This window comes from Pholcus phalangioides, unplaced genomic scaffold (assembly GCF_987345545.1).
Source record: "Pholcus phalangioides strain wild (caught in Gottingen) unplaced genomic scaffold, Ppha-v1.0 ptg000004l_1, whole genome shotgun sequence".
In the NCBI taxonomy this organism is placed as follows: Eukaryota; Metazoa; Arthropoda; class Arachnida; order Araneae; family Pholcidae; genus Pholcus; species Pholcus phalangioides.
In genome coordinates this window covers 25,713,043-25,735,530 of record NW_028301597.1, presented here as the reverse complement: position 1 = coordinate 25,735,530, position 22,488 = coordinate 25,713,043, and the positions used below count along the sequence as shown (strand labels likewise).

Sequence of the window (22,488 nt, the reverse complement as noted above, 5' to 3'; positions counted from 1 at the left end):
TTGTAATTGCCACCTGCAGGCGATTGACTTTATTTCATCTATTGTACGCATCCCTTCTTGGGAATATGTGCCTTCTGACTTTCTTGCTTCCTCTCTACTTTTCTTTTCCTTCTTTTTTGTACAGCTTCCCCCCCCCCCCCACAGAAAACGTCTTCCTCCCATATGCTTCGAAAGATCGTAGGGGGTGAACCTTGACCAATGATGTCAATTTAATACTATTTGTACCTACGTAATCCTCATCACCCAATGGAAGGATCTTTCTTTGAAGCCGGAAAAAATTGTTAAAACCTTGAAAACAAAGTAGAGTTATAATGGAATTATGAAAAAAAAGTTATTATGAAAGTGTGAGAAAAAAAAAATGAGACTATGAGAAAAAAAAAAAAAAGATGAAAGAAAAAAAAATGAAATTATAAAAGGAAAATTGAACGTATAGAAAAAAGATGAAAGTATAGAGAAAAAAAAGGGATATGAAAGTATACAAAAAAGACAAAAACAAAATAAGGATGAAAAAAATGAAATTAAGAAAAAAAAAATGAAATTAAGAAAAAAAAAATGAAATTATGAAAGAAGAAAAAATGGAAGTGAAGAAAAAGAAAAAAAAATTTTTTGTCAAAATGTTAAAAATGTGCATGAGGAACAAAAGTATTAATGTTGTACACTTACGCATGCAAGTACTTTCATGTAAATATCCACATATAGCATATATGCAATTTTGTGTTAAGAATACAACATACTGCGTATTAGTGTAGTATAATTTGATGTTGGAATCTATAATCCCTCAGAGTTATAATATTTATATTGAGCATTTAAACAAGTTTAATTTGGGAATGATTATAAATGATCACACTGTGGTAAGATTTTTTCTTTCTCTGCCAAATGGTTTATATACTATGTTTTTATATCCCTTCAACGTTCATAATTCATAAGTGAAATGTGCCCGTACTCTCAGGACACCGCTCACAAATTTCAATTATCTCTGCTTCGAGGAGACAGTTATCAACTGTTTCAAACTTTCCCTTCGAACGATGCAAATTCCTTTTCAGCAGACAACGACATCGATCACTCAGACTCGTTGATGCGATGGTTCACCGAGTAATGTGGCAGTGATATCTTCAAGCAAAGAAATTTGCTAACTTCACTAATGTGTTCAAAACTTCACATTGAACTGCCGTTTCCAGACACCATACACTGAAATTGTTTACGTGCAATTTCTCTTGGATACGCCTACGGAACGAGATGCATCGCCGGTGTCGCACTTTGGTTGTCCTCAGTCATAGCCCACTAAACAATTATGAATGTCTAGTCGGCCGTGCCTCAGTCGTCTGTGTAACAAATAGTGTTCGGGACTGACTGCACGTCTGAACACGAACGAACGGTCGAATATTTCGTTTAATAATTTTCGCTTCGACAGTACTCCAGCGTCGTCCTCTATTCAGTGACTGACATGTGAAAAGAACAAACACATTCGACGCTCTCTACGATACACATTCGCTGCAAAGTGCAACCCACGCGGAACATCATGAGGACTGATTCCTGACATTGGTTCTAGTGCGGATTGAGCCATAACAAGCCAATTTGTTTCCTGTACAGCTGGATTTTGAAAATTTACACTTTCGAACTAATAACTCTCGAGGCACTGAACAAGTACGTTGAAGTTCAGAGTAATGAATGTGCTGTAACTTATCTAGTATCAATGCGCAGCATTTTCAGGGAAACATGTTCTGCGACACTTAATGTTACATTTATTTCAGTGATAAATGCAACAGTGATTTTCTTGTTGCTGTGTCTAAACGTATTATTGATATATTTTTGTGACGTTATACGAAGAAATTATACGTATCTTCACCATTCCGAAAAAAAAAAAATACTTCCGATAAATCATCGAAAGAGATGATAGGTAATCTACGTTATGAATTCATGAAATTTTTAAAAGCTTCTGTGTATTTCATGCTCAGTGATTTTTGCAAAGCTCTTTTGTATATTTTTTTATTTCTGCTTATATTATCTTTCTACAATTCACTTACGACATTACCGAAGCACATGTATATATCTACAACACATAATGTATATTCACTTCTAATTTTTATATTACATATATATTTTTCTTTTCTTTTCGCATATGTATAAGTATATCTAGGTACGAGTATTCTTTTCAATGCATTCCTACATTGCTTACCATTGTGTCAAGTGATGTACATTTGTACATACCAGGTTTTCATCCATGTTTTGAAGAGCAAAAATTATTTTATTGCCAGTATTGTAATCTCCCGACTTATATTTTCTTTTTCTTTTTTTTTCGTTTTTTTTTCTTTTTCCGCAAGATGGATGTGCATTGCTATGGCGTCAATAGCCATCGCTATCAGATGAAGCGGGAGAGGTCCAATTTCCAGCCCAATATAATATAATAATAAGAGAAAAGGGAAAAGGGGACTTGAGCCATTTAAATTGTAAAAAACATGCTCTTTCGCCTCCATCAACACTCCTTAATTTTATGGCCAATTACTTAAGGGCCCCTTCAAAGTTTGCGTAATAGCCGCTCCGTATTCTTCTTTTCTCTCTCTCTTCCCTATATACTGAAGCCTCTTGACCTTTGTAATTGCCACCTGCAGGCGATTGACTTTATTTCATCTATTGTACGCATCCCTTCTTGGGAATATGTGCCTTCTGACTTTCTTGCTTCCTCTCTACTTTTCTTTTCCTTCTTTTTTGTACAGCTTCCCCCCCCCCCCCACAGAAAACGTCTTCCTCCCATATGCTTCGAAAGATCGTAGGGGGTGAACCTTGACCAATGATGTCAATTTAATACTATTTGTACCTACGTAATCCTCATCACCCAATGGAAGGATCTTTCTTTGAAGCCGGACTACCAATTAGAAATAGGGGGTTGGTACCCCTCAAAACTTTACTTTTTGGAATCTTTGAAAATTTAAAGCAGATTGATTAGTGAAAACTAGAAATCAAGTTGGAAAAAAAATGTAGAAAGAGGAGAATTTTTTTGTAAACACATTTTTCAACTGTAGCATCAGGAGCGGCGATCATCCGTGATGAAAGAGATGGAGGAAAAGGTAGGAAAGAAATTCTTACCACAATTCTAGTAAATTATAGACGTTTAGTTAAAACCTAAATTAGGAGGAATTAACTGGGGGCAGAGATGGTGAAATTAGGTATAAAAAGTGATTAAAAGAGAGATATTCCAACATCAAATTAAAATTATTATAATTGAACATACAGTATTTTGTTTATGTATTATGCAGAATTTGATATCGTGTAAAATGGATTTTTCTAATTGACTTTTATTTTGTGTAAATATAACTCGTTCTTTTCATGTGATCATTTGATTAAATATTAAAAGCTAATGAAATTTAACTGATTCCTTCTTTTCATGAGTCATCGTTTTTTTTTTTCTAAATGTATATTGGACCACTAGGAGCCTGGGTTAATCTGATAATTACATATATATATATTCTTCCAGTGGTTCGATATAACAATGGTACCGTGACCATTCCCTTACAGTATTATTCCAAACTTTATTTTTGTAATACTGTTCTTAATTCATAAATTTATCCTTTTATTACCTTCAGATAAAAATGTCAAAACTTGAACAAATGATGACTCTTGAGAGAATGTTCAAATTGATATGGTCATAATGATAATTTAAAAGGAAAAAAAGAAACATTAAGTTGGTGTTGAAATTTATTATTGTATGGAAACTTTGTGTGTTTTGGGAATTTCTACATTTACTTTCATTGAATTTTGATTTTATAATTTTGTGAAATCTTTTGAATATATTGCACTATGGCTGAAGATCCTAGCAATTTTAATAAGTTAGCAGGGTGTCAGGCATTAATTCCCCATTTTGACAACGTGTCCGCTGTCACTCCCCGATATTTTGTTGATACGTTAGAGGCAATCGCAAAAACAGCAAATTGTACTGAATCAGAGAAATTATTGTTGCTAAAATCCAGAGTTCAGGGAGATGCGTTGACACAGATCATTAACAATGTTGATTTGGAAAATGAGCAGAATTATGAAAACTTTAAACAGAAATTTTTGGATTTTTTCTCCACCAAAACAAGCCTTGCTACACGACAGCAACTTTTCTCGAATTGTCGCATGTCCTCCGACGAAGGGGTCAAAATCTACGCTGCTCGTGTTTCCACAAATACACAAAAATTTTTCGGCAATGCCGATATCAGTAAACCCGAAGTGAAATCACTTTACGAACAAACACGACTAGCCAAATTCTTAGAAGGCCTCCTACCAATATACAAAAGTTCTATTTTAGTGAAAGACCCCCAATCGTTTCAAGATGCTGTGAATTTCATTGAAACTTTACAAGTTAATGAATCATCAACACAACACGAGACAATTTGTAATGTAGAAAACAGCAAACATAAAGAAATCAGGAGCTTACTAGAAACGCACACAAAACTGACTCACAACACACTTGCTGCACTACAAAAGCAGGTGGAAAATCTTCAACTGCACTCCGTGCCAAGGCACGAAAACAGTGCGCAATTTCGTTTTGAAAATAACCCCTCCACAACTCAAGCATTCTCTGAATCCCCACAGCAACATACTCACACACAGGCGTGGACCGCAGGTTGCGGTGGAAACACTTGCTGCAACGAAACAATTTCACACAGATTTCCACTCAATGATTTTGAAGGTCATAGATACCCTCATTATGCTCAGAATTTTTGTGAAAACTGTGGTCGAAACAATCATACAACTTCAGAATGCTATGCTTATAATCCTGAGCACCGTTTCAACCAACGTTCACACGCACCACGCACTCAAAATTTTCATCAGACATTTCCTTCTAGTCGAGGACGTTTTAATACACGCAATCATTCACCACATCCTCGAAGAAGCAATAGAGGCAGATCAGTAAGATTTGAGAACAACAACACATCTCATTCCGGTACTTCCGCGGCTAGAGTCCGTTCCCCCAACATGAATACCACTTCAACTTCTACAGAGCCGCAACAAGATACATGTATTACACAAGTTAAAACGATAAACACACAGATTCTGGATTCACAAGAAAATGACTTCTACCTTCCTGTTGCTGATGTGAAATTTGCTGGTTGCCAAACAACCAGTTTGATTGATTCTGGCGCCTCAGTCTCATTACTTCAGTATTCTGTTTTTCAGAAAATCAGAAATGACGCACGGATAAAAAAAGCTAACACTGATGTCAGAGTTAAATCTATTTCAGGAGAGCCACTAGATATTTTGGGGTCATTCAAAATCCCTCTCACTTTGGGAAATAAAAGCATTATTCATTCATTTTTTATAGTCAGAAATGATTTGGCTACACAATACCAAGCAATAATTGGCTATGACCTTTTGAAGGCCCACAAATTCACACTCAACCTCGATAATGACATATTAGAAGCTGGTAATACAAAAATTAAAATACGAGACGCCAATTCTCCAACTTGTAACACATTATCCACAGAGTACGCCCGACTAGCAACGAAAATCACACTTTTGCCACACGAATCCAGGGTAGTGTATTTGAAAACTGACATTTTGGCTAGTGAAGGGGATGATATAATGTTGACACCTACACTACAGAACGATGCTATAGAAGTACATAGAGCTGTGTGCTCCATCTCTAAAGATAAAACGATCCCCATTATGCTTTCGAACTTGACCGCTCGAAAAGTGGCTCTAAACAAAAACACTCGTGTAGGTACAATCACGAATGACGTAGTAATCAGAGACATGGAGGAAATCAAACAGTTACGCAGGCAGGAATTGTCGGAAAATGATTTTGAGCTGAGCCACTTAGACCTTCCAACTCGTTCGAAGCTATTGAAATTACTTTTTGAATTTGGTGATATATTTAGTAAACGCTTATACACCATAGGTTGTACAGATAAAATCACTCCTATTTTACAAGTAGATTCATCAAAACTACCATCTACTCGCCCCTACAATGTTCCCTACGCTTTGAGAGACGAATTAAAATGTCAGTTAAATGAATTAGAGCAAGCAAATTTGATTGAAAAATCAGACAGTCACATAAGCTTCCCTTTGATCATGATAAAGAAGAAAAATCCTTCAGGAGACCCGAAGCAACAGAAATGGCGATTGGTAGTAGACTATAGAAAATTGAACGCTCACTTAAAATATCCAAGATATCCTCTACCAATCATTCATCACTTACTGGAAATGCTACGGGGATCTAATCTTTTTTGCTCCCTTGATCTATCATCATCTTTTTGGCAGATTCCTTTGAAACCCGAGGATCGTGACATGACAACATTTAGCTCTCCATTTGGCTCGTTCCGTTACAAAACTATGCCTCAAGGCTTGAATGCTAGTCCGGAAACATTTTCCAATCTTTCAGATCAACTTTTAGCTCCTCTTTCGGATTTGAAAATTGCCAACTATATTGATGATTTTTGCTTGGGTGCCGACAATGTCTCACAAATGCTCTACAAATTGAGAAAACTATTCGAGAGGTTCCGCTATTTTGGTTTGACACTTAATCCAGCTAAATGTTCATTTCTTGTTCCTCAGATCGAATTCCTAGGTCATACTTTGAACAGTTCAGGCATTCGCCCCATTGAGACAAACATTAGAAAGATACAAGACTTTCCAGTTCCCAACACCGTACGGAAAATTCGCCGTTTTATTGGGCTGGTTGGGTATTACAGGCGTTTCATACAAAATTTTTCAGATATTACGGCACCTATTACTAACCTCACTAGAAAGAGTAGAAAATTTCATTGGACTCAAGAGGCCCAGAATGCTTTTGACATTCTAAAACAAAAACTTTCGCAACCTCCAATTTTGATTCATCCGGATTTCAACAAGGAATTTATCCTTTCTACTGACAGCAGTGACGTTGCATTAGGTGCAATGATTGGGCAGAGAATAGACAATTCTAATGTCATACATCCAATTGCATATTTTTCCAAGAAGTTAAATCCCACACAAATTCGATACACTATTATGGAAAAAGAATTAATGGCCATTGTGGAATCTGTAAAAGCATTCAAGTACTATTTGTATGGTAGACATTTCACTATTAGGTGTGATAATGCTGCTTTGACCAAATTATCGAAATGGGATTCTCCAGGAAGCAGAGTCACTCGATGGTTTGCATTTCTCTCAGAATTTAATTATGATTTTGAATTAATCAAATCTTCGGAAAACCAAGTCGCCGATATTTTTTCACGCGACTTTCATGTGAATACAGTACAGATCACTTTACCTACCATAGAGGAGATAAAGTTGGCTCAGCGCGAAGATCCTAAATTGTCAACCATAATCTCTACATTAGAAGACGATAACACTCAACACTCAAAGCTCAGGATTAAGTATGTCCTATCGAATGGTCTTCTTATGCACAAAGGGATTATCACTCGCTCAGGGGGTCAGAAGATCATACTACAAATAGTTATACCTAACAAGTTCAAGCCACACATTCTTGCAGCCAACCACTTGACACACTTTGGACACTTAAAAACATACCACGCCATTAAAGAGAAGTATTTCTGGGATAATTTATACACAGATACAAAACATTACGTAGAATCTTGCACGCATTGCATATCTTTCCGATCTCCTCGTAGAGTACCACCTGTTCCATTGCAACGTCATTTTATTCCATCTCGACCAATGGAATATGTCTCTTGCGATTTTGTCGGAAGATTGCCTAATACCTCACGTGGAAACTGCTACATACTTACGTTCATTGATCATTTCACAAAATTTGTGAAACTGTACGCAGTTCCCGACCAAACATCAAAAACAACAGCAGAGAAATTCCTTGACTTTGCTTGCACTTTTGGATTTCCTGAGAAATTATTATCAGACAAAGGTTCAAATTTTGTGAGTGACCTTTTTAAAACACTTTGTAGTCGCCTAGGGGTAACGAAATTGCAAACAACGGCGATGTGCCCACAATCCAATGGTCAAAGTGAAAGGATAAATTCTAACTTGAAGAAGTCCCTCTCTATATTTGCACTAGGAACAACGGATTGGGATGCATACATTAATTACTATGAATTAATTTATAATTCAACTATTCATCAAGCAACACAGGAAAAGCCAGCATATTTACATCTTTCCTACGACCCTACACTTCCAACAGACATTCTTAATCAGACAACTCCACATACACGTGTCTCATATTCTGATTTTGTCACACAAAAAACAACACAACTGCAGTACACATTCAACAAAGTGCGTGAAAGTCTAATTACATCAGCAGAGAGGCAGGAAAATTACCAACGAAAATTCGCGAAAGATAGGAATTTTCACCCAGGTCAATTAGTATTCTTGCATCAGCCCGACGCTGATAGACACGCTTCGCTTCCTAAGCGAAGAAATTTCGTCGGTCCCTACAGAATTCTCACAGTTCACAATCCTGTAAATTTTACAATAATTGATACAAGAAATCCAAAAGCAAAACCTATCAAAGTACATGCAAACAGGTTGATCCCATTCAAAGAAAGACGTCAAGAATTGGATTATATGCACAGTACTATTAGGGAAAACAGGAATAGTAGAAATCCGGCAGACTCCATTGTACAACAAAGGCCACACGCTAGTTTCGATGAATTGTCTGACCTTCAATGGCTTCAATGTATTTCTCCTAGTGCCGCACGTTCGGTGGGGAACCCACCCAGCAGTAGCCCTGGGCACTATTCCGAGGAGCCTTCTCGAAACAGAGATAACCCTGCCGTTGTAATACCACAATCTTCTATTCAAGGATGTCAAGCCCAAAGGCCTTCCACAAGTACAGCAAGTGATGCACCCCCTGCTCTGGATAATATGTCCCGTAATTTATTGCCTCAGCGTTCCGTTGGTCATCGATACAATTTGCGCTCTAACCGGCCGGCACAAATTAACACTTTCACTTTTGGAACATATTAATCAAGTGTTGTGTATGTAAATACATAAATAATATGGGACTTGAAAATATAAATTTTTCTTTAAAATTTCTATAACGATTATTCGAAAATTAATTCATCGAATTTTATAATCGTATTCAGTGATAAGTTTTTTTTTATTACTGGAATTCCGTCGTGGATACAAATATGCTGTTGATTGTTCAGTGAGAAGGGCCCCTCATTGGACGGTGAACGCTTATTTGTTTCCAATTTTCTTTTTTTTTTTTCATGCAAAATTTTTTCTTCAAACTCACTATCTCTCCTTCACAAATTAAATTTGAGGTAGACATTGAAGTGCACTGCAAGTTTGATCAAGTCCCACCTTATTTAAAAACAAAAACAAAAAACAAAAAAATTCATATATGTACATATCTCTATTTCTGAAGAAGCAGAAGATGAAGCATTCAGCAACAATGACTGTCAAATTATGTTTATATTGAAAACTATATGTTTAATGGATGCATTTACATTGTTCATTTCTATGCGTAATCAATTTCGCACTATTATATTTGAGAAAAAATTGTTAAAACCTTGAAAACAAAGTAGAGTTATAATGGAATTATGAAAAAAAAGTTATTATGAAAGTGTGAGAAAAAAAAAATGAGACTATGAGAAAAAAAAAAAAAAGATGAAAGAAAAAAAAATGAAATTATAAAAGGAAAATTGAACGTATAGAAAAAAGATGAAAGTATAGAGAAAAAAAAGGGATATGAAAGTATACAAAAAAGACAAAAACAAAATAAGGATGAAAAAAATGAAATTAAGAAAAAAAAAATGAAATTAAGAAAAAAAAAATGAAATTATGAAAGAAGAAAAAATGGAAGTGAAGAAAAAGAAAAAAAAATTTTTTGTCAAAATGTTAAAAATGTGCATGAGGAACAAAAGTATTAATGTTGTACACTTACGCATGCAAGTACTTTCATGTAAATATCCACATATAGCATATATGCAATTTTGTGTTAAGAATACAACATACTGCGTATTAGTGTAGTATAATTTGATGTTGGAATCTATAATCCCTCAGAGTTATAATATTTATATTGAGCATTTAAACAAGTTTAATTTGGGAATGATTATAAATGATCACACTGTGGTAAGATTTTTTCTTTCTCTGCCAAATGGTTTATATACTATGTTTTTATATCCCTTCAACGTTCATAATTCATAAGTGAAATGTGCCCGTACTCTCAGGACACCGCTCACAAATTTCAATTATCTCTGCTTCGAGGAGACAGTTATCAACTGTTTCAAACTTTCCCTTCGAACGATGCAAATTCCTTTTCAGCAGACAACGACATCGATCACTCAGACTCGTTGATGCGATGGTTCACCGAGTAATGTGGCAGTGATATCTTCAAGCAAAGAAATTTGCTAACTTCACTAATGTGTTCAAAACTTCACATTGAACTGCCGTTTCCAGACACCATACACTGAAATTGTTTACGTGCAATTTCTCTTGGATACGCCTACGGAACGAGATGCATCGCCGGTGTCGCACTTTGGTTGTCCTCAGTCATAGCCCACTAAACAATTATGAATGTCTAGTCGGCCGTGCCTCAGTCGTCTGTGTAACAAATAGTGTTCGGGACTGACTGCACGTCTGAACACGAACGAACGGTCGAATATTTCGTTTAATAATTTTCGCTTCGACAGTACTCCAGCGTCGTCCTCTATTCAGTGACTGACATGTGAAAAGAACAAACACATTCGACGCTCTCTACGATACACATTCGCTGCAAAGTGCAACCCACGCGGAACATCATGAGGACTGATTCCTGACATTGGTTCTAGTGCGGATTGAGCCATAACAAGCCAATTTGTTTCCTGTACAGCTGGATTTTGAAAATTTACACTTTCGAACTAATAACTCTCGAGGCACTGAACAAGTACGTTGAAGTTCAGAGTAATGAATGTGCTGTAACTTATCTAGTATCAATGCGCAGCATTTTCAGGGAAACATGTTCTGCGACACTTAATGTTACATTTATTTCAGTGATAAATGCAACAGTGATTTTCTTGTTGCTGTGTCTAAACGTATTATTGATATATTTTTGTGACGTTATACGAAGAAATTATACGTATCTTCACCATTCCGAAAAAAAAAAAATACTTCCGATAAATCATCGAAAGAGATGATAGGTAATCTACGTTATGAATTCATGAAATTTTTAAAAGCTTCTGTGTATTTCATGCTCAGTGATTTTTGCAAAGCTCTTTTGTATATTTTTTTATTTCTGCTTATATTATCTTTCTACAATTCACTTACGACATTACCGAAGCACATGTATATATCTACAACACATAATGTATATTCACTTCTAATTTTTATATTACATATATATTTTTCTTTTCTTTTCGCATATGTATAAGTATATCTAGGTACGAGTATTCTTTTCAATGCATTCCTACATTGCTTACCATTGTGTCAAGTGATGTACATTTGTACATACCAGGTTTTCATCCATGTTTTGAAGAGCAAAAATTATTTTATTGCCAGTATTGTAATCTCCCGACTTATATTTTCTTTTTCTTTTTTTTTCGTTTTTTTTTCTTTTTCCGCAAGATGGATGTGCATTGCTATGGCGTCAATAGCCATCGCTATCAGATGAAGCGGGAGAGGTCCAATTTCCAGCCCAATATAATATAATAATAAGAGAAAAGGGAAAAGGGGACTTGAGCCATTTAAATTGTAAAAAACATGCTCTTTCGCCTCCATCAACACTCCTTAATTTTATGGCCAATTACTTAAGGGCCCCTTCAAAGTTTGCGTAATAGCCGCTCCGTATTCTTCTTTTCTCTCTCTCTTCCCTATATACTGAAGCCTCTTGACCTTTGTAATTGCCACCTGCAGGCGATTGACTTTATTTCATCTATTGTACGCATCCCTTCTTGGGAATATGTGCCTTCTGACTTTCTTGCTTCCTCTCTACTTTTCTTTTCCTTCTTTTTTGTACAGCTTCCCCCCCCCCCCCCACAGAAAACGTCTTCCTCCCATATGCTTCGAAAGATCGTAGGGGGTGAACCTTGACCAATGATGTCAATTTAATACTATTTGTACCTACGTAATCCTCATCACCCAATGGAAGGATCTTTCTTTGAAGCCGGACTACCAATTAGAAATAGGGGGTTGGTACCCCTCAAAACTTTACTTTTTGGAATCTTTGAAAATTTAAAGCAGATTGATTAGTGAAAACTAGAAATCAAGTTGGAAAAAAAATGTAGAAAGAGGAGAATTTTTTTGTAAACACATTTTTCAACTGTAGCATCAGGAGCGGCGATCATCCGTGATGAAAGAGATGGAGGAAAAGGTAGGAAAGAAATTCTTACCACAATTCTAGTAAATTATAGACGTTTAGTTAAAACCTAAATTAGGAGGAATTAACTGGGGGCAGAGATGGTGAAATTAGGTATAAAAAGTGATTAAAAGAGAGATATTCCAACATCAAATTAAAATTATTATAATTGAACATACAGTATTTTGTTTATGTATTATGCAGAATTTGATATCGTGTAAAATGGATTTTTCTAATTGACTTTTATTTTGTGTAAATATAACTCGTTCTTTTCATGTGATCATTTGATTAAATATTAAAAGCTAATGAAATTTAACTGATTCCTTCTTTTCATGAGTCATCGTTTTTTTTTTTCTAAATGTATATTGGACCACTAGGAGCCTGGGTTAATCTGATAATTACATATATATATATTCTTCCAGTGGTTCGATATAACAATGGTGCAGGTCCCTTAAGTGAATGGTAATGTGCCGCTCAAGTCCATTTTTACAAAAGTAGGTGCGAGGTTGTGGGCCATACCACATGGCTCCAAGGGCACATTTATCCCGCGGGTCATAGATTAAGCATGTACCAGTGTTTCCCAAAGTGGGCAATATCGCTCCTTGGTGGGCGATGGAATGGTCCAGGGGTTGATAGAAGCTATTAGTAGAACATAGGACCCTATGAGTTCGCTTGAGTTGGGGGCGATGAGAGGAAGAAAATTTTGAACAATGGGGGGTGGGGGTGATGGAGCAAAAAGTTTTGGTAACTATGGCACAGACGAATACGCCCCCCCACCCCCTCCTCAGCCCCATGATATAAATCAAAATGCTCGTCTATATGATCTCTATAGGAACATGCGTAAATCTGATGCTGCGTATGTATCCATTGGAGCTGATTCCTGTATGTTCAGTGTTGCTTACATCTAAAAGTGATGGGAATCTCAGCAGGTATCCGATTTTTCGATTGATTCGCCTTTTATATTATACGAAACGCGTTGCATTAGTTCTTGAAGATTTTTGAATATCACCTCTGATCAACACTATGACTTTGAAAATACTAGGATCCTCTCACTAATTTCTCTCTTTCTTTTTGAATGTGTCACACAGATGATCACTCACTTGCAAGTTATTATGTACGTCGTGTCATCTCTGTTCATCGGCGCTCTATTCAACGGAATCGGCAACGACGCAGCCAAAATGCACGAGAACGCCGGTTTCATGTTTTTCGCTACTTCTTTCAATTTCTTCATGGTACAGACCTCTACTGTGATGACGTGTAAGTTCAGTTTCTAATTGACGTATAAGTAAGTTTCAGTTTTTTTCTATAACGTATCGTGGACGGATAGAGGTTATCTAAGAGCACAGGCACCCAGTCTGTGGTACGCATACCTCTGTAGCAATACGTGATGGATCATTCAACGGTATATGGGATATCAAAGTCCGGAAACAAAACGAGTAAAGTAAGGAAAAAAGTACAAGACATTAGTTATGTTGCGATGTTACAAGTGGAGAGATGCACAAGTTTTTCAGACGTTTCTTGAATTACCCACACCCTCGGTCAGCACACAAGCCTTTTATACATTTTCAGGGATGCGCAAGCCTCCCATGCATATTGAGAGGGTACACATCCCTTCTACGCAGTGCACAAGCTTCATACGCATTTATAGCTTTCTATAAGTTTCGTAAGTAGTGCTCTCTCTCGAACTTTCTCTGATTTTTATGATTTAAAAAACTGGTAGAAAATGCTCTACAAACATTATGCCCTATAAACACAAAATACGCCCTAAAAACCAAAAATATAACTTATAAAACCAAAAAAAAAAAAAATCTAAACGTTTCTTTTTCTATTTCCGGTAATATTAGTTTCAACAAAATAATTTGAGAATGAAAAATATATTTATGCATTTAATACTATTTTAAAAAATCAGTTGTTGCTAGGACTGAAACTCTTCAGCTTACTAACTATCACATGTATATCACAGAATGAGAGTAAACAATAGGTGGTAAGGCGCCGTTCAAGTATTACGTCATCATCGATGGGGGGGGGGGGTTCCGATTTGCTGACTTTTGATGACAAAGGGGGAGGGGGGTTTGGATAATGCTTTCGTCATCAACCACCCTTTATGAAAATATGAGTTGGATTCAGAGGGGCAGAGCTGATGACGAAATTTTGCTGACGAGGAGGGGAGGGGGGGTCAAAAATGGCTGAAAATTTGCTTACGTAATACTTGAGCGGCCCCTAAGTAAAAATTACGAAACAGGTTAAATCATAAATGAAATATAGTCATAGAGAGAATCCTAGCCCTATTCATTAGCATTTCGGAGGATACGCAATCTTCTTTCGGATTTATAGTGAATTCGCACCCTTTCTTAGATGGAAATAAGCGAGCCTCCTACGCAGTTCACTAGCCCTGTACGTATTTCGGAAGATATAATTTTCGAAATATATAATTTTCGAAATATATAAATTTCGAGATTTGTATTTCGGAAGATATATAGTAAGATTTTTTCGGAAGATATTATACACAATCTTCTTCTGAATTTGTAAAGAATTCGCAGGCTTTTCTGGATGGAAATAAGCAACTTCTATGCAATTTGCAAGCTATGAAGTATACGTAATTTTACTTCGAATTTGCAGGGAATTCACGCACTTTTTCAAGATGGAAATAAACAAGTTTCATACGCATTTTCAGCCTTCTACGCAGTCCAAAAGCTCCATATGCATTTTAAACCTTCTATGCAAGGCCTCGGCAACCTATGGCTCACTGGTCACGGAGTGACCCATTTCATAATTTCAAGTGGCCCACTTGAGTTCCAAAATAAAGTGTAATTATATTCGGGTATATAAAGTATATACCCGAAACACGTCTTCTTAATATAGCACATATTGGCTGATTTTGATCCGCAGCTAAAAAAGTTTGCCGACTCCTGTTACAAGCCTGACACGCATTCGAATGATACGCAATCGTCCTTCGAATTTTTACAGGGTATTTGCACACTTTTCTACGTAGAAATAAGCTAGTCTCCTACGCATTTCTAGGTGATAAACAAGCTTCCCACTTATTTACTTCAGGGGTACACAAACCTCCCTTTCATTTCTAAGGGGCGTCACAAGTCAAGCTCTCTTAAGCATTTCTAATACTCAGCGACAGTCACTTCAAATGCACTTAAAAATTCGTAAGTATCTCCAGATGCACGCAAGCCCACGTATATGGCATTTCCAGGAGGTAGAGGGGATTAGTCGAAGCATGGAAGATTGGGGGGAACCACTGAGTGGCTGGTTTCAAGGCGGGCCTCATTCATAATATACGGATATTGCAAATTACACACACATCCTTAGATGATGAAATTAAATTATCAATCGAAAATATTATGTTTCGATTATCATCATTATGAAGATGTATCATAATCTCTTCTTTTTTTTCCCCCGTAGTTCCTTTAGAGAGGATAGTGGTAGCCAAAGAGCATTTGAACAATTGGTACAGCACCAAATCGTATTTCTTAGCAAGGAGCATCATCGACCTCCCTTACCAAGTAAGAGTACTACTACTTTACCGTACATGCACAACTCGTACATATTCTTCAGTGGAATTTCTAACAAATTGTTTCATGCAAGAACATGTGTACTTGAGCGTGTGTGCTTTGTATATATATCTCTAAGCCCACTCAATATATATTTCAAAAATCTAGAATTTTTAAGATTATTGATGTGGCGGAAAATCCCACTAAATTTTTGCATTTCTACAGTAAAATCGGCAATTTTAACACTGATTTCTATGGGGATCATCCTTTGACTGATCCTCAAAGTGATGCTGATGATGATTATGACGTCTATTCATAAAGCCTCATTACTGGGAGGATTAAAAATGTGGCAAACCATTATAAAGGCATAAAATATTATACATGTGTATACTGTCAGCATTGAAGAAGTGACAAACCATTGTAAAGTATTAAAATTGCCGATTTTACTGTATAAATGCGGAAATTTAGTGGAGTTATCTGTCACATCAATAATTTTAAAAATTGTATTGCATTCTCAAATTTTGAAATATTGATTTCGCTTAGAGATATACGAAGCCTAGGAGATTAAATATGAAGTAATTAGCCGGACCTAGTGTTGAGTTGGATATATTCATGCGATAAAATTGATTTCAACTTTTTATTTACATCTTCTCAAGCATGAAAATTAATGTCTCTGTATTGTCTTTTGACATTCAACTGCACAAATTCATATTGTTTAGGATGTTTTAAAATTAATTATGGGCCCGTAAAGTACATCGAAAAAATTCCATAACTTTAATTAAAAGCATTTTTTAAAGCAGAAATAGGCAGATGGATAATTTGAAGTTCAGGGGGAGGGGGGGGGATCGAAATACCTAGCGCCCCTTAAAAAATTGGGAGGAAATATATTCATTTCTATATGTTTCTTCAAATCTAAATTTGTTTCTTTCATGAGTCGCGCAGGAAGGCGCCATATTGGTTAACTTAGGCACGGTTTATATGTCCCTCAAAGAAAAAGGGAGATATCACGTGATCCAAAAAGCCTCATAAAACCCGGGCAGCGCCGGGTATTATAGCTAGTATATAATAGTATATTAATAGGTTCATAAATAAACATACAGTACGATAACGCTTACAAATTAACTTACTCTAAATGAGTCAAGAGGAGAGGAATATCTTAGGACGATTTGCGGACTCTGTTGTTCCCATACTTAGTTTTTGAAAAAGAACCTTGACACTTGCTTTTGCTTCCTTTTTTAGGATTTCTCGGAAATGGGAAATTGCGTTTGCCGTCTGCAATTATTTATTGTTCGCTTTGCTACAGCTTCATTTCATTGGTGCTTTCTGACAAAATTTTGCACAGATTCCCACATTCTACACAAATTTCTAATCCCATTTGGAAAGTGAGAGGAGCTTCTCCTCACTACTTTCCTCTTCCTCAGACGAGATACCCCTCCATAAACCCTTGCTGATACGTGCAAAGAAGATCCATGTACGGTCAATTCAAGGCTATGTTCTACCACTAGTTCTAGAATGTCATCCTCATAGATCTCCAGTCCCATGGTCTGCGCGAATGCGAGCCGTTGAAAAGTCTCGCCACAGAGAGCAACAGGCCTTACAACAATACAATTATTCAATCATTATACTTCTCTCATAGTTGGAAAAATTGATGGCAGATAGGATCACTACACATACACACACACATTCTAACATGTGCCAATTCGTCAGAAGTTCCGCAGAGGAATATGAACTTATGAACGGTGGTTCAGTAGTAGTAGTAGTAGTCTCATGGTCTTCGCCAAGGACACAATCTCTTCGACAAATGTTTGTTCCTGTTCATGAGCTAGCTACCCACCAGAGTCATGTTCAATAACGCCCACAGTACACAATTTCTTCCAAGCAGAATTAAAAAAAAGAAAACTTCAAGTGCACACACGTGTGGTTGCACAATGCTACATCTAGTTTCATATCGTAAATAGTCACGCTCTCACGTGTTTTTCGAGTGATGCACGCTGACCGGAGACTATAGGAGAGAATATTACTATAAATTCCACAGTGCGCTTGTGGACGAAAGCGAAAAACCATCAGCTCAGTTATGATAACGCGAAAATAAATGAAGTGATAATAATAAATATAACGTGAGAAAAAAAATAAAACAAAGCGCAAAATTTTTTCTCGTAATGCGAATCTTCGCTCGTTAACCGAGTCAAAATTTGTTCAAAAATTTTTGCTCGTTATGCGAATTGCTCGTTAACCGAAGTTCCACTGTTACATATAGATTTCATCGTAATTTGTGTGGTTTTCATTCTGTAATTTTCTTGCAGATCATTTTACCTATAGTATTCAGCAGCATTGTTTACTGGATAACCAAGCAGCCTCCAGAGGCATTACGATTCGGTCTTTTCACCATCTGCACCATTTTGATGTACATCATTGCTCATTCGTTCAGCTTGATCATCGGAGCCATTTTCGACCCCCAGGTTTGTTCATGTGGTTCTATTTCTTGCTGTTCGTACAATATGTGCTGTTGATTTGTTTTATATTTCTTATTCCATGCAAAATGCAAATGTATTACATCAACATACAGGGCGTACATAATTAAAGTTCACCTATTCAGAGATATCGATAGCCGTAACTAAGGCGACTATATAACCTAACTAAGGTGACTATATAACCTAGAGAAAGGGTGGCCAACAGCTCCCCCCCCCCCCGAGAGGTGATTTTGCGCGGCCCTTGTGAAGGTAAACATACTACAGTCGAATCCCGTTATAATGAACTCCAAGAGACGGAAAAATCACTTCGTTATAATGAAATTTCGTTATAAAGGAATTTCAGGTTGCTTACATTGTTGCTATGTAAACGAATTTGAGGGATTAGAAAACTGTTCGTTAAAACGAGATTTTCGCTATAACGGTATTCGTTAAAACGGGATTCGACTGTAATACGTATGAAATCATTATTTGAGCTATTGGTTCCATTAGCAGACTTCCTGATAAAGAAATTATTTACATTCATTATTTCTGGTGACGAGAATAATGTCATCCCATGCTACTTTTTTCAGCACATAAATTGCTTAGTCTGTGATGTAAATTTTTTCTCGCCAATCAAGCAAGTTGGTGTCCTCTGCACTTTTGTATTTGAATGCATATGCGGTGAGATTTGATTTGTATTGCGTCTCACAGATGGCAGCACGTGTAAAGCCGACGCCATCCTATTGTCACAAGCGAAAATGCGAAATGTCACTCCCGAACATTTTTGCTTCGTCTTGTCGTGTTGTAAATAAATTATTATTTTAAGAAATTAATTAATGTCATCCCGAATCCTTCATTTTCTAAAAAATCACCCAATCTGTCAACGAAACATATTTCGTGTTCTAACCGTGGCGAAACCTTTTCGGAATGGATGTCAAACTCACAACGACACCTTGAAACGTCTACGGGCTAGGGCTGCGGAGATTCAAATAATTCCAATGGTCCAAAATATGTCATATTTGATAGACGAGTGGATGTTATGCCGTTGATCAAAGAAGTTCCATACACGGATACGGCAGTGCCGTCTTAACGCATGGGCCTACCCGGGGGCCTCGAGAGAAGAGGGGCCTCATAAAAATGAGATTTGGTTGAAATTTTCTGTAATTCACCTGGTAGGTCCTCAGAAAAACCACTTGGCCCGGGGGCCCATGGTGTTCTTAAGATGGCCCTGGAATGTGATCATTATTTGTGCAACCAAGAAGCCATTGTCGTCTTTAAATTTCGACGTGGTAGGCTTGGTTGGTGGTGTTCCAAGTTGCACCAGACTGGAACTTCTTCAAACCGAACCGTCGATAGTAGTGTCGTTAAAGAAAGTAGCTCATGAGAGAACAATATGTGTATCGCCACTCTGGTTCCATGTAATTTCATGGACGTGCAGAAGCATCAGGCAATACTTCTAGATCTTACCTTAGCGCCATCATGTGTTTACTCATTCCAACGCCGTCAGAGAGGATGGTAAATACGATCCACGTGACTGGCTTTTTAGAACGCTTTTTTATTTCGATAATAAAACTGCTCTCGTAGTTTACAGCTGCCGCACTTTTCCAATACAGTCGAATCCCGGTAAAACGAACGCCAAGAAACCGGAGGAATCACTTCGTTAAAACGAAATTTCGTTATAAAGGAATTCCAGGTTACCTAGCATTGTTACCTATGTAAACTAAGCGCCATCATGAAAAATTTGGGGGATTAGAAAAGTGTTCGTTAAAACGAGATTTTCGCTATAACGGTATTCGTTAAAACGGGATTCGACTGTACTACTTCTTAAGGAATTGGTGCACGCAAATTTTCCAAAAAAAAACACATTTTCGAATTTTTCAATTTGGGGGATTAGAAAAGTGTTCGTTAAAACGAGATTTTCGCTATAACGGTATTCGTTAAAACGGGATTCGACTGTACTACTTCTTAAGGAATTGGTGCACGCAAATTTTCCAAAAAAAAACACATTTTCGAATTTTTCAATTTTCATACACTACGAAATATTTTGTGTCTAATCAGCACCTCCTAGACATAGAAGGCCCCCCCCGCACGAGTTGCCTAGTTCATCCGTAACGTCATTAAGACTACTTAGCAAGTTTGCCACATTTTGAGAACTACAGCATCCTATTTCGTTTCTTCTTCTTATTTTGGCGTATAATCTTCCTGGAAGGCTCACAAATACCACATGGTGAATGGATATGTGGCATAGAAATCGCCAATTCCGAGCCCGATCATTTCTTTTCCGCACAACGGTGATACTAGCACTGAAATGTTCTTTTTTCTAAGTTTTTTGTTCGAAAAGGAACAATTTTTCGAACACCACTCATTCAAATGTCTTGAAACTTTGTGTGCCTCTCAACACTATGGTGTTACATGCTTTAACGCAATCATTGTTTATTAAAATAATTTAAAAAATTTTTATGGCACAAAATAAGGGTAAATTTTGGTGATTTTTGGAAAAAGTTGCATGTTGTTGAAATTAAAATTCGAAAAAAAACCCCAACAATCACAATTCTAAAAGCTCGTGTTAAGTTGTATAAAAATATCCATAATATTTGAGAGAGAGAAATTGAGTGACTAAAGTGAATAGAACATTTATAAATGTACCTTAAAGGAAGGATAGGAAAGCATCCCATAGGAACCCATAGGAAAGCGTGGGAAGCCAAAATCGTGCACCACCCCCCTTAACTTTTTTTTTTCCAAATTGCTAATTTTAATTAATTTTTCTTCTTATCGTGTTTTACTTGCTAAATTGTGATTATCCACGTTGCTATATTTTGCATATTTCCTTCCAGAGCGCTACATTCATGTCCGCAGCCGTGACGGTGCCAATCGCCGTGTTCAGCGGGTTTTTGGTCACCTTCAAGACGATGCCAGTCTACCTGAGGTGGTTGTCTTATTTTTCGTACGCGAGATACACATTCGAAGGTATTGCCTTCTCTCTGTACGGAATGGACCGGAGCGGTATGGATTGCACGGGAGAGGTCTGCCTGACGCCGAAACAATTCATGGAGTACCTCGATATCGACGATTCGGGCGTGTACGAATATTTCGGTGTGCCCTTGCTCTTCATCCTGTTTTTCAAAGTAGCTGGATATTATGTCATACGCTACAAAATGATGAACACGAATATAAGATGAATGCGCGAGTGACAAGTCAGTACATCTGTGATGGGAAACTCGTACGTGCGTGTTAAATTTGCGGAACATTGGTCGCCACTGGACGTCTTCCAAAGTCTACATCTTCGTGATCAATATTCAAATCATCCTTTTAATCTCTACCATCAACACCGTTGAAGCTCTCATCTTTATATCTAATCTCATCACATCGAGAAAAGCTAGTATTCCATAATTCCACCATTTTATATATTGCCCTCAGCACAACTTTTTAAACTTGGTTATAACAACACCTCGGCTATAACGTCAATAATTATAGGTCCGGACTGACTCCCATAGAGCAAGGGTGGCCAACAGCTGGCCCTCCTGATGATTAATTGATGCGGCCAACGACAACGCAAAAATTTTGAGTATCGAATCAAGTTTGTGATCATTATTTGAGCTGTTGTCCAACCGCGGAAATAATGAAATATTTCACATAATAAATCATAATTATTGATATATCATAATTAATATATCATAATTAATATATCATAATTAATATATCATAATTATTGATATAATTATTATTACACTGCATTATTGACCAAGTGCCGTTCTGATTAGTCCTTTTTATGTGGATGAATAATTGTGGAACGAATTATCCGTGTTTCCATTATATCCTATGGGGGAGTTCGATTCAAATAACGAGCGATTCGTATAACGAGCACGTTCGTGGAACGAATTAATCTCGTTAACCGAAGTTCCACTGTATTCGCCCTCAAACAGAGGGAAGTTGACCATCTTTGCCATAAAAAATAACGTTTAATGAACCTTGTTCATAACGTCGATGAAAAAGCAACGACTTCAGATATAGCAAAGTTCTTATCACTTTCGTTTCCGTTTCATGACGTTTACCAAGAATTTCCTAAGATTAGGGCTGATCACATCCAGGGAGAATAGTCAGTTGTTTTTTATTCATACCTAACACTGAAATAAAGAATTATTACATGTTTGACACTACGACTTGCTAACCTGGAATTTAGGAATGAAGGTAATTTGCTTTATTTATAATTTGTGTCATAATGAATATGACTATAAATATCCATCTCACGTATTTGCCAAGTTATTATTTACTTTTTTTTACCCTGAAATACATTTTAGCAAACTTACTGTAGCAATTGTATTTCTCA

General features: G+C 36.9%; 1 protein-coding gene across 3 annotated transcripts in view; it reads left to right on the top strand.

Annotated features, from left to right (window-relative positions):
- Positions 1-21,813, top strand: part of LOC149086988 (ATP-binding cassette sub-family G member 1-like) — a 61,386-nt gene extending 39,573 nt beyond the window's left edge. For all 3 annotated transcript variants that reach the window (XM_089231198.1, XM_089231196.1, XM_089231197.1), the window contains exons 10-13: positions 13,297-13,465; positions 15,623-15,723; positions 18,015-18,170; positions 20,996-21,813. In XM_089231198.1, the coding sequence (XP_089087324.1) occupies positions 13,297-13,465; positions 15,623-15,723; positions 18,015-18,170; positions 20,996-21,340 (771 nt within the window). In that variant the 3' untranslated portion in view covers positions 21,341-21,813. The remainder of the gene's footprint in view (positions 1-13,296; positions 13,466-15,622; positions 15,724-18,014; positions 18,171-20,995) is intronic.
- Positions 21,814-22,488: the final 675 nt, after the last annotated feature.